We start from the raw sequence: 13,953 nt of genomic DNA, 5'->3' as shown, positions 1-13,953 counted from the left end.
AGAATTCATAAGGTAGTCATGTTAGAAGACAAAGAGTTCCCATTAATCTCTTACGGGGAAAACCTGAACAGGAGAAAAAGGGGTGACACAGGTCGCAATCGATGCTACCGTCTCCTCCTCCGTGCTTTGGGTGAGCTGGCACACACAGGGATGTCTTCTCCGCTAACACCCAGACATAAGGTGCTCCTTAACTTCTGAAACAGATGCAACCCTCCCAGCCCTGCTGCCCTTCACAAGCAACATCAACCCATCGTTTCTCATCACATTTTAAGAGCTTGGAAATCAGCTCTCCTCCTCTGATTGTAGCCATACCTTCCCCCCAGCCCTGTCCCACACTCCCCCCCAGGACTCACTGCCCCCAGCCCAGCGCTTGCCCTTGCCGGGGCCGTGCTGGCGGCAAAGCCATCGCGGTCTGCTGGGCTTTGGCCCATTTCACCCCAGCACGGGCGCCCGTCTGGCGCCAGCTCGAGCGTGATGCTCTTATGACTTTGAGGGGTCGGTCCTGCTTCGCTTCCCCTCTACGTCCCCAGACTCCATCAAGCCCCGGGCTGCTCTGTGCTCCACAGATCAATGCCAGCTTCAGGATGTTTTTTGGTCACCACAGGATCAGGGAAGAGCTGCCAGCTCTTAATAGCTTCAAAAACAATTAAAACAAGACATAAAATAACTATAAAACAACTCCCCCTACTCTATGGGTAGCGGAGCCCTGGCACGGGGCCGCGGGGGCACAGGCAGCACCCCCAGCACATACCTGGGACACCAGCGATGGGACGGGAGCAGCTGGGCTGGGCTGGTGCCTTCAGACTTGCTCCTGCTCAGGTCTTGGAGGATGAGATGAGTGCATTTTCTCTCTTAAACACCTAAATGTTTTCACGGGGATTTTGACAAGTCAGATTAAGTGCTGTAATCAAGACAAACTTGTTGTTTAAACAAGGCCCCTGAGGACAAATCAGAGCTGCTGAGTGTTTTCCCTACCCAGCCCTGCTCATCCCATGGATGAAGGGACAGGCGGCGGGATGGGTCACACCTGCAGCACGAGTGGCTCATCCTCTGGCAGTCACCATCCTCACTGCAGGGCTGGAGAAGGAGATGTGTGGGATGGTCCAGCGCCTTCACACCTCCAGGGCTGGGTGCATGGGAGCCCAGCACCGTACCCGTGGCTCTCCGCAGCCCCTCGGTGTTCACCAGCCCACTTTGGGAGGCTCAGGATGCCGAGAGGGTTACAACGAGGTAACCTTTAAATGAACACATTTAACTTCTGAGTTCCAAACCCCCAGGGCCGCCCTCCTCCCCAGCAAGGCTCCCGGTGCGGAGAGGGGTGACGGGAAGGCAGGCAGGCTGGGAGGGCGCATCGGCGCTCGCTCGTTTGGGATTCACGCTGAGCTCACGCTGCTGGCTCGGTTTCAGCTGTCACATACTATTACTCATGCCAACTAACGATGGCCTTTACATTTTTTTGTCCCCAAAAGTCTCCAAATTATTTTCCTTGGCTGCCTGAATGGATTTTAAAAGATTAAGTGACAGCCTGCTCCCCAGCCCTCGGAAGGGCGGAGGCGCGGGGGGGTTTCGGGGAGGATGACGGGGTTTGAGCTGCTCCTGGAGCTCACACCCTTCTGCTACTTCACGCAAGTCTCCAGGTGAAAGCCAGTCCCATTGCCCACTACCACCACATTTTGGGAGTCAAACAGGAGCAGCAAGTACTGTGTCCCCCCAAAGAGACTGGGGAGATGGTAATGCCTTTAAGAGCGGGCAAAACTGGGAGAGGAAAAAAAATACCCTGCCTTCCTCTCCCTTTGCCCCGGATGGATCAGAGGCTTTGGGCAAGCAGCTGTCACAGACTTTTTTCCCTCTCTTACTCCCTGATGAGCTCTTTTCCACTGCAGCTCGCTGATGGTAGCAGGCACGTCGCACACACTGGCTGTTCCAGGCAGATTAAAAGAGGCTACGAGAGGTGCACGGAGCCCTCCTTCACCCGAACGGTTCACGAAGCAGGCAGCCCTGCGAGATGTCCTGGGCCTGGAAGAGTTGGAACCGCTTTCTCCCCTTGCACTGCAGACTGGCAAAGGGAGGTTCATATTTAGTTTTCTTTCCCATCATTTATTTCTAAGAGATGTCAAAACCCTCACTTTTTCCCCCTCCCAAGAATTTTTCCTGCTGCTTGATCTTAGAGGACAAATTCTTGTCCTGCCTCTGCTGAGCAACAATGGCCAACCATCAGCCGAAGCCAGATTTAAGGTGCAAAAGTTCAGCTGGGAAGATCTGAGAGTGTTTTTGCAAGGCCTGCTCAACTCAAAGTGCCAGTTAGCACGTGGAGCAGAGGAAGAAGCCTTGCTTTAACCCAACCATTTTATTAATAATTCATTTATACGGACGCTAAAGACTTAGAATACCCAGACACTGCCTTGTAGCTGAACAGAGATAAGGATGGGAAGACCTCACATCAAGAACCCATTTGCAGCTCACTCAAAGTAAAACTAAAGCAAACTATGCAGTGACGATTACCAGAAGGCTGTGAGGATTAGCACTACAGGTGCCTCTCCGGAAGGGAGAAGATGGAGGCTCTGGTCCTTATGCCAAAGATGCTGCTACAACTCACAGCTTCCCGTGGTCTCAAGGACACGTCTCCGCTAGCCGAACCCCTCCGCTCCTCAATATTTAAAGCAGGTGACAGTCCCTGAGCTCCTACCGATGGTCTGTAACAACCCTATACCCAGGACCAAGCGCAGGATGTGGCTTCTGCACCACTGAGAGGACGGCAAACACCTCTTGGAGACCACGCCAAGAAGGATCTTGTGAAGTTGACCTCAAAAAAGAGAGTCTTCGTGGGGAGTGGCTGTGTCTTCCCCAATTCCCTCTGCTGGATGCTGGAGTCACGGGGATGCTGCCGGCACACAAGGTGCTTTCTTCAAGGCAAATGCTGCAGTGAATGCTCTACTTTGCCCCTGGACTGCTGCAGGTCCTCGCTGGGTATTTCTGGCCTTCAAAAAGCAGTGAGAAAAGAAAGGAGACTTTTCAGCAGGAAGGAGATAGATTTGCCTTTCCAATTATCCGCTGCTGTCATTATGACCTGCCATAGTTAAACAAAATTACCCTAAACAAACAAGGCTCCGGCACTCGGGTTGAATGCTGGCATTAGCAGCCGTCCGTGCTCACTGCTGAAGAGCCCTGACACGCTGATGAATTTCAGCTTCCCCTTGACCATCATCTTCGACTCCCTCCAGCGCTGAATTTCTTTTTAGCACTGAGGCATGTTCCTCCTACTCTTCTATTAAATGCTGTAAAATTAATTAAAGAGGCAGGCTGGCCAGGCAGGGTTTTAAATTCCCTTTCTCGAAGCAAAATCTGACTCACCCAACACCTCTCAGAGGGACACGAGCGCTAGAGGCAAAACCGTTCTGGGTCAGCTTCCAGCCAAGGGCTTTGTAACAGAGTTCTTTCAAAAGAAGAAAATGAGAATAAAGACTCCAAGTGCCCCCCATCTGCAATTAATTTTCGCAAGGAGAGCACTTAAGCGCTAGAACAAGTTTCCCGGAGAGATTTAGGAATCTCCAGTCCTTGCTCGGTTGAGTTGTGAACACCTCCAAGCCCTGGAGCAACTTCATCCAACTTCGAGGCAAGGCCTGCTCTGGGCAGGGGGTCGGACTGGAGACCTCCGGAGGCTCCTCCTGAAACTCAGCCACTCCCTGGCTCTAAACAGGCTGAAAACCTCATAGGGACCATTCGTTAAGGAGGCTACTAATTAGAAAACATATTGACTGAATGCTGTTAAAAACAAAAGATTACAGTAAGCAATTCTGTGTCAACTGCAAAGCATTACCTGCAGGGAAGAAATTAAGGGGATTAGAAGGAGGAGCTTGTGACACAGAGACAAAGGCAAAAATGCCATCGACGTGTGTTTATGAGCTGCTGTGTTTCTAATTAGGGCCAGACACCAAATTTGCATTTGATCATGATTGAGACAGAACGAAAACTGAAAAAATACAGGCGGATGATGCTAAACAGTTTTCCCTGTTTAATTCAAGAGCCAACCTTACAGCATTCAAAATAGCTGTTTTGTTTTCTTGTTTTGACGATCTCAGCTTCACCAAAGTGATTTCAATTTAAAACACAGAGGACCTTCAAGTGGAGGGAGAGAAGGAATGAGGTCACCTGCCAAGCAGCGGCTGCGTGGCACGGAGCAGGGGGGCAACGGCAGCCACAGCAGCTCGCAGAATGGATTAGCAGGCATCGATACACAAGCCAGAAGCTGAGGGAAACCCACGCCCGAAACCAGGGGAAGGAGCAAGAGCGATGACGGCACTTTTTGCAGCGGCCCTGCCTTCAGAGGTGCCTGGCTGGGAAGGATGCTCTGCCCAGCTCAGCACAGTTACCCAGCACCAGATTCTCTTAAAATGGAAATCAAGCTAGTGCTCAGCGGGACGCGTCAGACAGCTGCCGTCAGACAGAAGGAACCAATTTTGTTTCCTTCTGCCACAGTGACTCATACAATGGAGACCTGCAGACAGCACCTTGGAGCAGGACGCGCTAGCGTGCCCTGCTCTCTCTTCCTTCCTCCTCTCATTGCTCTTCCCCACACTGGCGTGCCAGAAATCATGGAAGAAATCCACACCTCTCAGAGCTGAACATCACATTTCTCCCCACTGGACAACTCCAGAAGCCAACAGCAATTTCAGTGTGTCCCAGGTGCTGAGAACCAGAGCTGCTGGTCCCCCGCGACCCCACCAGAAACGGGCACCAACACTGAACCAGGACAGGATCTGTCCTGCCTCTGAAAGGCTTCATCCCTGCTCCTTTGTTCTTTGCCCAAGAGCGTCCTCATTTTTGCTTTTCTGTCCTGTGACCAAAGGATGTCACAAGACCTCACAATCCTTCTGGGAAGACCAGAATCAGGCTGTTACCAGCCGGACTACCAGCCAAGTCCCTGCAGCAATCTCAGCCTCAGAGGCACAAGGGAGACGGGGACTGCAATGAATGAACAGAGAGAGATTCTATTTGCAAACCAAAACCACTTCCTACAGGTATCGCTGCACCTCTGACGCCCCAAACCAGGAAAAGATGCTACGCCCACCAATTCCACTTTCGAGCTTAACAAGTTCTGGCAGCAATCCTGACAGCTCAGCATGAATGCTACTCATAAAGCCCATCTGCACCTTCTTACCCCTCCTGCTGTCCTGCCAACAAAGCAACAACAACTCTTAGCATCATGGTTTATTCCCCCTCCGTATGTACAATTAAGTGTATGCATGACCATTAAAAATAAGGCTACTTATATCATGGCTCTGAAACACATTACAAACCAACTCCATCCCCTCTCTTATTACAACATTCTAAACGTTTGGCTTCCGTGGTGTGCAGAGAGGGGCAAACACAACCAGACCACACGGGCGATTAAGTGGTGCAGGGCTTTGGTAACTGGATCTAGAAGCTTCCTCCTCTAGCTGAGATCGTCAAGCGCAGCCAGGTCAGAGGGGAGGGAGATGGTTATCCCGCAAGGTCTTGGTGAGGTCAGTCCAGGTCCCAGGCAACTGCAGGTCACCTCATCTCAGCACGCTGCTGGTGGCAGGCAGAGGCCCAGGCTCCAGGGGACAGAAGAATACTTACTCCCCTCCTTGGGAGCTGCCCCTCGGGGTGGAGGCAGGGGCGAAAGGAGATGAGGAAGGGGAAGCTGCCCCTCTCTTCTTGACGACCAGAGGAATTCGGTCTCCAGCAGTGTCATCCTCGGCGACATTTCTCAACATTTAATGTATCTAAAAGAAAAATAAATCAAAGGAACAACCGAAACGTAGCATGATGGGATCTCAAAGCAGATTGCTTGCATGTCCAGGTAAGGCTTAGACACTTTCTTTTTTCCAATGGGATGAAGGAACAGTCCAGATGAAAGTAACCAGAGATGTACAACTGAAGACAGCCCTGTGTGGTCCTGTAAGCTCCCTTCCCAAGTAAATCTGTTCCCATATGCAACAAGAGAGAATCTTCCAGCTTCAGCTTGTGGCTCAATAAATTTTATTATTCCTTTTTGTTTTTATTTAAAAGAATTTGTTTTCCTATCATAAAAATTAGACAACCATACCACCACCACCAGCAGCAGCAAAGTCTGTGGAGTTAATGTTGATGGCAGACAGTTCACTGGTGTTTCCAGTGTCTCAAAATGTCCTATAAAGTTCATAAATGGAAAAAAACCCAAACATGATGGTTTTGGGGAGGAACATCAAGGTGGTTTTGGTTTCTTGTCCCGCTGAGGATCCCAGACGAACACTGTAGCAGGACCAAGTACCTCATGCCTTGAGAGAAAACCCTTCATACCAGCTCCAGTACCTGATTAGTAGGGAAGACGAGACATTTAGAATAGCAATTTATGACATTCATTACCTCCTCCATCAGCATATAGATCACTAGGACAGGACTGACTCTGCCGTCTCCACCCCTTACCCTTTATTCACCAGCATGCAATAATACCACACAAATGGGATAAGCACTTGGCAAGGATCCCGATTTTTATGCCTGCTTGCGCTAGGATAAATTACAGCATGAAGCAAACCCATCCACAGTTGCCTCATTTCCACTCCTCACAATAAACCAGCTCTCAGAAATCTCGAGAGATCAGAGATTTTGTTCTCAGCCCTCTGCGCTCACATTTCCCTTGTCCACGCCAGCAGGACGGTGCGGAGCCTCTGAAGGCACAGTCCAGAGGCGGCAGAAAAGTGACTTTGAGGGCTGCCACAGCCTGCATTAACCCGGCCTGGGGGAATTCTCGAGCTTTAGCCCACGGGTTCTGCGCCTGGCGCAGCATCTGCCTCCAGATCGGAGTGGGTTTGTGCAAACCCAGTCCTCCCCCAGACCATCCCACCTTCACCCCGCTGCTGCCAACGGCAAATGGAGAGACCAGAGCACCGACAGCCCTGCCAGCTTGCACATTTGTCTCTCCACCTTCTCTCATTAACAAGCAAAACGCACGAGCAAAACCTTTCCTCTCTGATCAGTCTCCTGTTGCTGTTGGATTCACTTCAAGATATCAAAAGCACCGGTGCCTTTTGCCCATTTTACTAAGGAGGAAGTGACCACAGTAACGAGCGACCAATTCCACAGCCTGCTCAGCTGCCTCACGGATGGGAGGCTACAGCGCCACATGCAGCAGTAACCAGGGCACTCGTGCCGTAAAAGGAGGAAAGAAAGAAACCTTGGCACGCAGGCAAACAGAGACCACTCGGGTCTCCCCGGTTCCTGCTTTTTTTTTGTGATTTTCCTGTTGAGACCAGCCACTCTGGTCTGGCTCCAGAAAGCTGCTGTTGTCACAGGGATGCGAGGGGACATCAGGATGAAGACCTTGGCCTGAGTGACAATCCAGCACGTAACTCTGCAACCAGTGAGTAAACCCCTTTAGCAGCAGCAAACTGTGAGAGCTCTGGCCCACGAGCTTGCTGCGTTAGCCACCGAGCCTGAAAAGCATGGTGGAGCCCAACGCTGCCGGGCACAACGCAGGGTGGCATCAGAGCCGGGGTTCTCTGGAGGATCAGCAGCCTGGGTTTGCTCGGCTGCCTGATGGACACGCAAAGGACAGCGTCTCCTCCACATTGTCTGACATTTCATGAGTAGAAATACATTGAACAGACGATCTGGAAGACTTGGAACTCAAGTGCTGAAAACCCGGCAGAACGCTGGCTTCTCGGGGCACGGGGAAGGCTGCTGCTCTCCCGTCTGCCGCAGGCAGCCTGGGCACCGCCACCAAGCGAAGCCAGGGAGCAGCCCCGCTCGGTTCCAGCATTGCTCCAGCCAGCTGCACACCAGCAGCTCAGCCTTCAGCTCTGAGCACCCGCGCCAGCAGCGGCAGCCAGGGGACGGGCTCTGGTTAATGCTGGCGAGTTAACGCCACAAACACCAGCAGGAGCCTGGGGAGATGCTTGTGCCAACTGCTCTGTGCCCCTGCGCCCCCGAGGAGCGGTGCAGGGGCAGTGGGTGCTGGGCAGCCGCCAGCGGCTTTTGACACCTCGCTTTAACTCTCTTTCATTGCTGATGCGCTGTCTGCTCACTCCGCCACGCGCCAGAGGCAAATACATCATTTGAATTACAAACTTCTACAGTCGGGATGACCTCCTCTAATGGTTTCTCCTGGCTGTACAGTTTCTCTGACCTTGCTCTTTACTAACAACAGATTCAAGCTTTTAAAGAGGAGATGCATGAAATAACTTACCTTAATTGTACCCTGACTGTTAGCAGCAATCAGCACGTTGGACTCCTGGAAAAAAAAAAAGAAGAGAAACGATCACAAATCTGTCACTGCTTTTTATTTCATTTTTTGGAAGAAGCAGCAGAGAAGCAGCAGTTGTTTTGATCTTAAACATTAGAAGTATATCTAATTTCAAAGGGACTTAACTCTTCCTATTTCCAAGATGCTTTCGAGGCTAAAAGTCTTTATAAAAGTTATATTACCTTGAAGAATTAGAAAGCAATAATCCTCAGTGCTTGTACAGAGCTTTAAATCTCCAAAGCAATTTACAAACATGAATTAATCCTCACAGTCACTCTATGAAGTGGGCGAATAATAATAATTATTTTCATCTTTTGGCAGCGTATGGACAAAGGTCTCCAGCGCCTTAACTAAACCGAGTAATCACCATGACAAAACCTCTCTGGTTCTGAAGCCACACAACCTCTCCCACAGCCAAGAGGTTTCAGGCAAGTAAAACAAAGAGAAGAGATTAGAGAGCAACCGCAGATACACCCAGTTTGGAAGGGAAGATAAACAGAGAGGCTCCAGCCCTGCTTTATGCAGAAAGGCAGCAGCTATTTACCTCCTGCCAACTGACGGAGTTGCCTTTGGAGATATCCTGGTTGCCTGCGAGCTAATGGTCTGCTGTGTTAGTTGGGCAATCTCCAGGCAAAACCTGGGTGCCAGCACAGGCAGCAGACAGCCTCCACCTCCAAACCGCACTCCTGATGCCACCGGCATGAGCAGATGCGCCCTCCCAAACCAAGACTGCTCAGACGGAGAAGATTCCAAAGGAACGCTGCAGTGCCAATAAACCTAAAGCACGTAAGCGCTGGGGCGCTGGCAACAGCCCCGGAGGTGCTGAGGTTGAACCACTGCTCCCGGAGCGGGGCCCCACATCCAGCCTGGTGCCAGCGGTTGTAACACACACTGCCAAACCGCTCGCCACGAGCTGTTTTCTCTAAAGACAGCTGATATCTTTTCTCAGACACATTTTCCAGTTTCTCTCACTGCTGCTATGCATCCCTAGACAAACTTGCCATAATTATCCCATCACTTAACACATGCATCTTTAATAAACTCACTGCCTCAAATACACCCTGCTCCAAAGGGAGTGGAAAGCCGGCTCGACTCAGCCCCACCAGGGATGCATGCTGCATCACCAAGAGGACTTTGCACAGCTTTCTCCTTCGAAGCAGAAAGGAGAGAATTCCCTTTCAATGCAAACCCCTTCTTATCAAGTAAGAGTAGCCTTGTGGCAGACCACTGGGCTAATTGTTATAGATAGATTTGTTCACCCTGCTGTAACCATTAGGGGATTAGTTAAGACTCCTGATATTATCTCACCAATGATCCTCCAAGTCAAAGCTCCTGAAAAGAAAGGGTATCCTCAAAGGAAGAATATACTCCGATTTCCATTAATTTGGTGGCTGAAAGAGTCTAATCCTGTGAACCGCTCAGCTTCTGGTTAACAGCGTTAGAATCAAAGCCTACCAGGGGGAATGCGGATATAAATGTGATCTGGGGACTAAAACAGGGATGGGAACGCCAGATAGGATTTTGGAGGCAAGGGAGAGACACTAGCAGCTATTAGCGTGCAGTGCAAGGGACTTGAACTGCTGAGTACAGATGATCCAGGGTTTGAATGATTCCTGTTTGCACTGTGAGTGATTGGTAATTCATCCTGCTGCTGCAGTCTGCTGGGGTACCACTGTAAATGAACTCTGGTTCAATGAACAGTTTTACCCGCTAAATAAAATAAAAATGCCAGAGGGTAATATACTCTCACTCCCTTGTTCTTCAGAAGCCACCAGGTTTTTTTATTTCAGCAGGGGCTGAGCTAATCACTGCTCTGCTGCTTTCATCCACAACCACGAGACGCAAACGGGAGTCGACAGCAGCAAAATTAGCACCAAATCTGTCATCGAACAAACAGCGACTCGCTTGTTAAGGCACCCTCGCACTGCTTCCCCGGGAACACAGCTAAGTAACTTGTTTTTAATCCTCTAAAGAAACAAAGCTCTTCCTTTCATGTTGCCCGTAAAACAGCCAATATAGTCAACATGTTAAACACCCAAGCAAGGCGTGAAGTTGCTTGGACCTATAGGTTTGTAACTCGCGACAGCCGTGTGCATGTTGAATCAATCCTTTTGCCAGGACACGCAGGAATGGAATCACCACGTCCTCAAGAGAAAACCACCATAAGCACTTAACTGGCAGAACACCTATTTCCCCTCTCTCTTAGGTATGAAAAAGGGTATCACTATCCATTGCGGTTGCATGTGCTATTTCACTGTGATCACTTGACGCTCCTATGCAGGGCGAGAAAGTTGAAGGGTTGGCCTTACTCATCCCTCCTAACTTGGCTTTCTGCAGGAATCAGAAACTCCCACAGCCGAGATGGGGCGGGGCTGTTGGAAGGTCCAGCCTAACTGAACAGTCCTGCCTTGAAAAACCAGTCATCGAAATGACTCTTCTCCAGACATGCCTCCTTCCAGAGGTTGTTAGCATCTGTAGCGCTTCCTGGCAGGAGAGGCAGAAGGTGCCAGCTGCCTTTGCTAAAAGATAAAAATGAATCAAGAAAAATGGACAAACAACGCCCTGCGATGAGATAACGTGGCACCTCAACAAGTCAGGGACAGCCATAAAATTGACAGGAGACAGCTTAAGAGTTTTGGCCCTGTAAAGTCAATAGAAAAATTCAAGGCTCCAGGGATGTCAAAAGCATGGATCTTCTTGTTTCTTGGCATTACCTATGAATATTAATTGACAAATGCAGATGCATCTCAGGACTCACATCAAGATTAACATAGGGTGCAGGTCCAGAACAGCTCCAAGATGCTCCAGGGCTGGAAATCCAGCCTCATGAATAGTCTTCTGCATACACCAACTTTTTCCCTGACCGCAGTGACAGTATTACGGGAAGCCTGACAAACAGTTCCTTGACGTGAGGAAGGAATTGACTCCACCACAAATCTTTGTTATTGCCTACAGACTGGACGCATATCCACAGGGAGGAGGGCACTATGCAAAACAAAGTTGTAAATCAGTCCTGAGAGCAAAGACAGCCCAGACAGAAGCACGCGTGTCCTGAACCTGAACCTGACACATCTCCCAGACGTGGCAATGGATGACCACGACTGGTCCACCCACAGGAACTTAGGAGCGCTTGCCCTTGGGATTTGAAGGGACTTTCATCGATTGCATCAAAAGAAGAAATTTCTGCAGCACATTCTTGATGGCAAAGAAAAACAAAATCAAATTTAGGACCTTCCTGAGTAGATGAGATACCTGCTACGTTCATCATTTGAAGGAATTATTCACCCGGTGACAGCTGGGTTTTGAAGTACACCGATTTCCTTCCCTCCTAGATGAGCCCTGTATTTCGATGGCCGTGGGGAAGCAATTTGTACAGGGAAGGAAGAGAGGAGAACTAACGTCTGGCTGACTGCTGGTACTCATACAGGAGCAGTCGGCATTAAGAGAATGAGAAATGCTCTGGATGTTTCACGAAGCCTGAGGAAACTCAGATGAACAACTGAAAAGTCATTGGAGCTGCTTCATTGTGATAGGGGATAAAAGACAGCTGAGGCTGTGGCTCTTCTACTCTTTCTTTACATTTTTTTTGGAAGAAAACATCGTGAAGTAGGAACTAAATGAATATTGCCCCAGATGGACAGCTGTTAAGACCACTTTGGAGGGACACACGCTGATACCCAAGCACACTCAACTCTGTGGAGCAAGAGAAAGCTCTGGAGAGATGCTCTAGCTAAGCTGCAGAGCCCTCCTCCCTGTAACAGCAAGGCTCATCTCTAGCCATCCCGCTTCACTGATACAGACCCACCGTGGACGCCCACCTCCAGCCGCAGTGCTCCAGGAGTTAAGCACTCCTCTTGCCAGAAGGCTCAAGCAAAATCACAGCTGAGTATTTTATCACCTTCCTTTCCTGACATAAAACAGAGAGCCTGTCTCAGAGGGGCTCAGAACAGGCAAGAGGAGCACAAATCACTCACATTTTTTTTCCCCCTTCCTTTAACATAATTCTTTGTGAGACCACCCCTCCTCCGCTGTCGCACGTACATCAATCCTTAAAATGAAATTCAGAAGCTCACACTGAAGGAAAAGTTGGAGCATGGTCTACACAAGAGGAAGAGCCTGGATATTGACTTTGAAACATCTTGGTTCTTCTGTTGGGAGTGAAACCGTGAGTCGGAGCACTTCTTAGTGAACATAAGCTACGCTTCTATAGTCTGTAGATGCAGTAGTTTTGGGAAAGCTGGTCCTACCAGGACCAGAACTAGAGCACTTGGAGGGTCGAGAATTGCAGTGGGTAGCTAAGAACCATGGCTTGGCCATGTAAGCCAACACATAAAAGATGCAGCAGCGCTCCTCCGTGCCGACAAAACTAACCTTCAGGCAAGCTTACCTGACTGTGTTTCCTGCAAGGCCTATGCTGAAGAAAAGGGAAAGTTTGGCTAAAGGAGAAATGATACAATATGGATTTATTTCTTACTAATACACTCTCCCCTACCTTCTACAGGCAGGGGATCAACAATGCGAGGGGCTGAAGAAATGGTTCCTTAGGATTACAAAGACGCAAATGTGAAACAAGATGCGTCTCCAAGTTTCACGTGCACACGTGAAATAACTACAGGCCATGAAGTCTGTGCCTCTCTGTTGTCCCCCTTTCCCGCACGAATAAAGCATAGTCACCTCAAACTTCCAGTGCAGTCGTCATTGAGGTAAGCGTGAATTTTCTGGATTTTTAGCTGGGTTTGTTGTGCGGATTCACAGTTAGGATTCTTAAAGATCTTATTTTAAATTAACAACTTCTCACCTTCCCACCCCAGTAGACATTTTTGCTAACGAACGGCTGGTTCGTCAGCAATTCTCTTTCAAGCAGACGGACGCACTGCCAGCAAACCCTGAATATTTACCCAAAGGAACTGGAGCCTAATTAAGCAAAGTTGGTGATACAATGGGAAAATACAGTGGCTATGAAAGCTTGCACTGAAGTGGTCATTGTCTTGTCATTTATAGGCAGAATAAAAATACATAGTTGAACTAAATCGAGTGCTGTTTGGACATAAAGCCCTTTCTTAAAGTAAAGGTACTCAGTCCTTACCGAAGACGGCAACTATTACTCAGGGATTGGCTTTTCAGGCTGAGCTGCAGACCACCTGCAAGACATATTTCACTGAAACTTTTCCCATCAACATCACACACAAAGTCTTTTCATACACCAAAATATGTGAAAATGGTTCCCCAACAGACCACTGCTGCTCGACTGCTCTTCATCTGCTAATTAGCAGATTCTAATGGCTTTTCATTCTAATTCTCCTGAGACCTGGCTATTTTCTTGTTGTGTGACTCAAGTCAGCTTTTGTTTTTGAAAGAAATTACCAATTCTAACCTATGAAACACGATGAACCCCCAGTGTACAAAATCCGAGAGGCTTTTGAAAGCTAAACTGCTAGATTGGATCTCTTCCCAGCAGGACAATGTGCCGCACACGGAATTTTATTTTCTTTTCCACACTGTTGCGATACAATCATTATTGATGAAGGGGTGCCCGGTGGGATGGCTGGAGCGGTGCATGACCCACGATCTCCCTGTGTGCCACAATCTCCTTTAGATGCCATCACACTCACCTAACATTAATCCCTTCTGAACAATTTTAAGGGATTATTATATATTCTGAGAACATCAGGCCCCTGCAGAAATTAATTACTTCTTGAAACCAAGCA

General features: G+C 49.1%; 1 protein-coding gene across 4 annotated transcripts in view; it reads right to left on the bottom strand.

The window, feature by feature from the left end:
- Window positions 1-4,050: 4,050 nt before the first annotated feature.
- COP1 (COP1 E3 ubiquitin ligase) overlaps window positions 4,051-13,953 on the bottom strand; it is a 131,292-nt gene continuing 121,389 nt past the window's right edge. For 2 of the 4 annotated variants that reach the window (XM_054072614.1, XM_054072615.1), the window contains exons 19-20: window positions 8,189-8,233; window positions 4,051-6,315 (exon numbers count right to left, since the gene is read on the bottom strand). In XM_054072614.1, the coding sequence (XP_053928589.1) occupies window positions 6,298-6,315; window positions 8,189-8,233 (63 nt within the window). In that variant the 3' untranslated portion in view covers window positions 4,051-6,297. The remainder of the gene's footprint in view (window positions 6,316-8,188; window positions 8,234-13,953) is intronic. The other 2 variants (XM_054072618.1, XM_054072616.1) reach the window with 1 other exon arrangement.

This window comes from Cuculus canorus, chromosome 8 (genome assembly GCF_017976375.1).
Source record: "Cuculus canorus isolate bCucCan1 chromosome 8, bCucCan1.pri, whole genome shotgun sequence".
Classification (NCBI taxonomy): domain Eukaryota; kingdom Metazoa; phylum Chordata; class Aves; order Cuculiformes; family Cuculidae; genus Cuculus; species Cuculus canorus.
The sequence above is the reverse complement of the archived record's forward strand: the minus strand, read 5'-3'. Positions and strand labels throughout refer to the sequence as shown.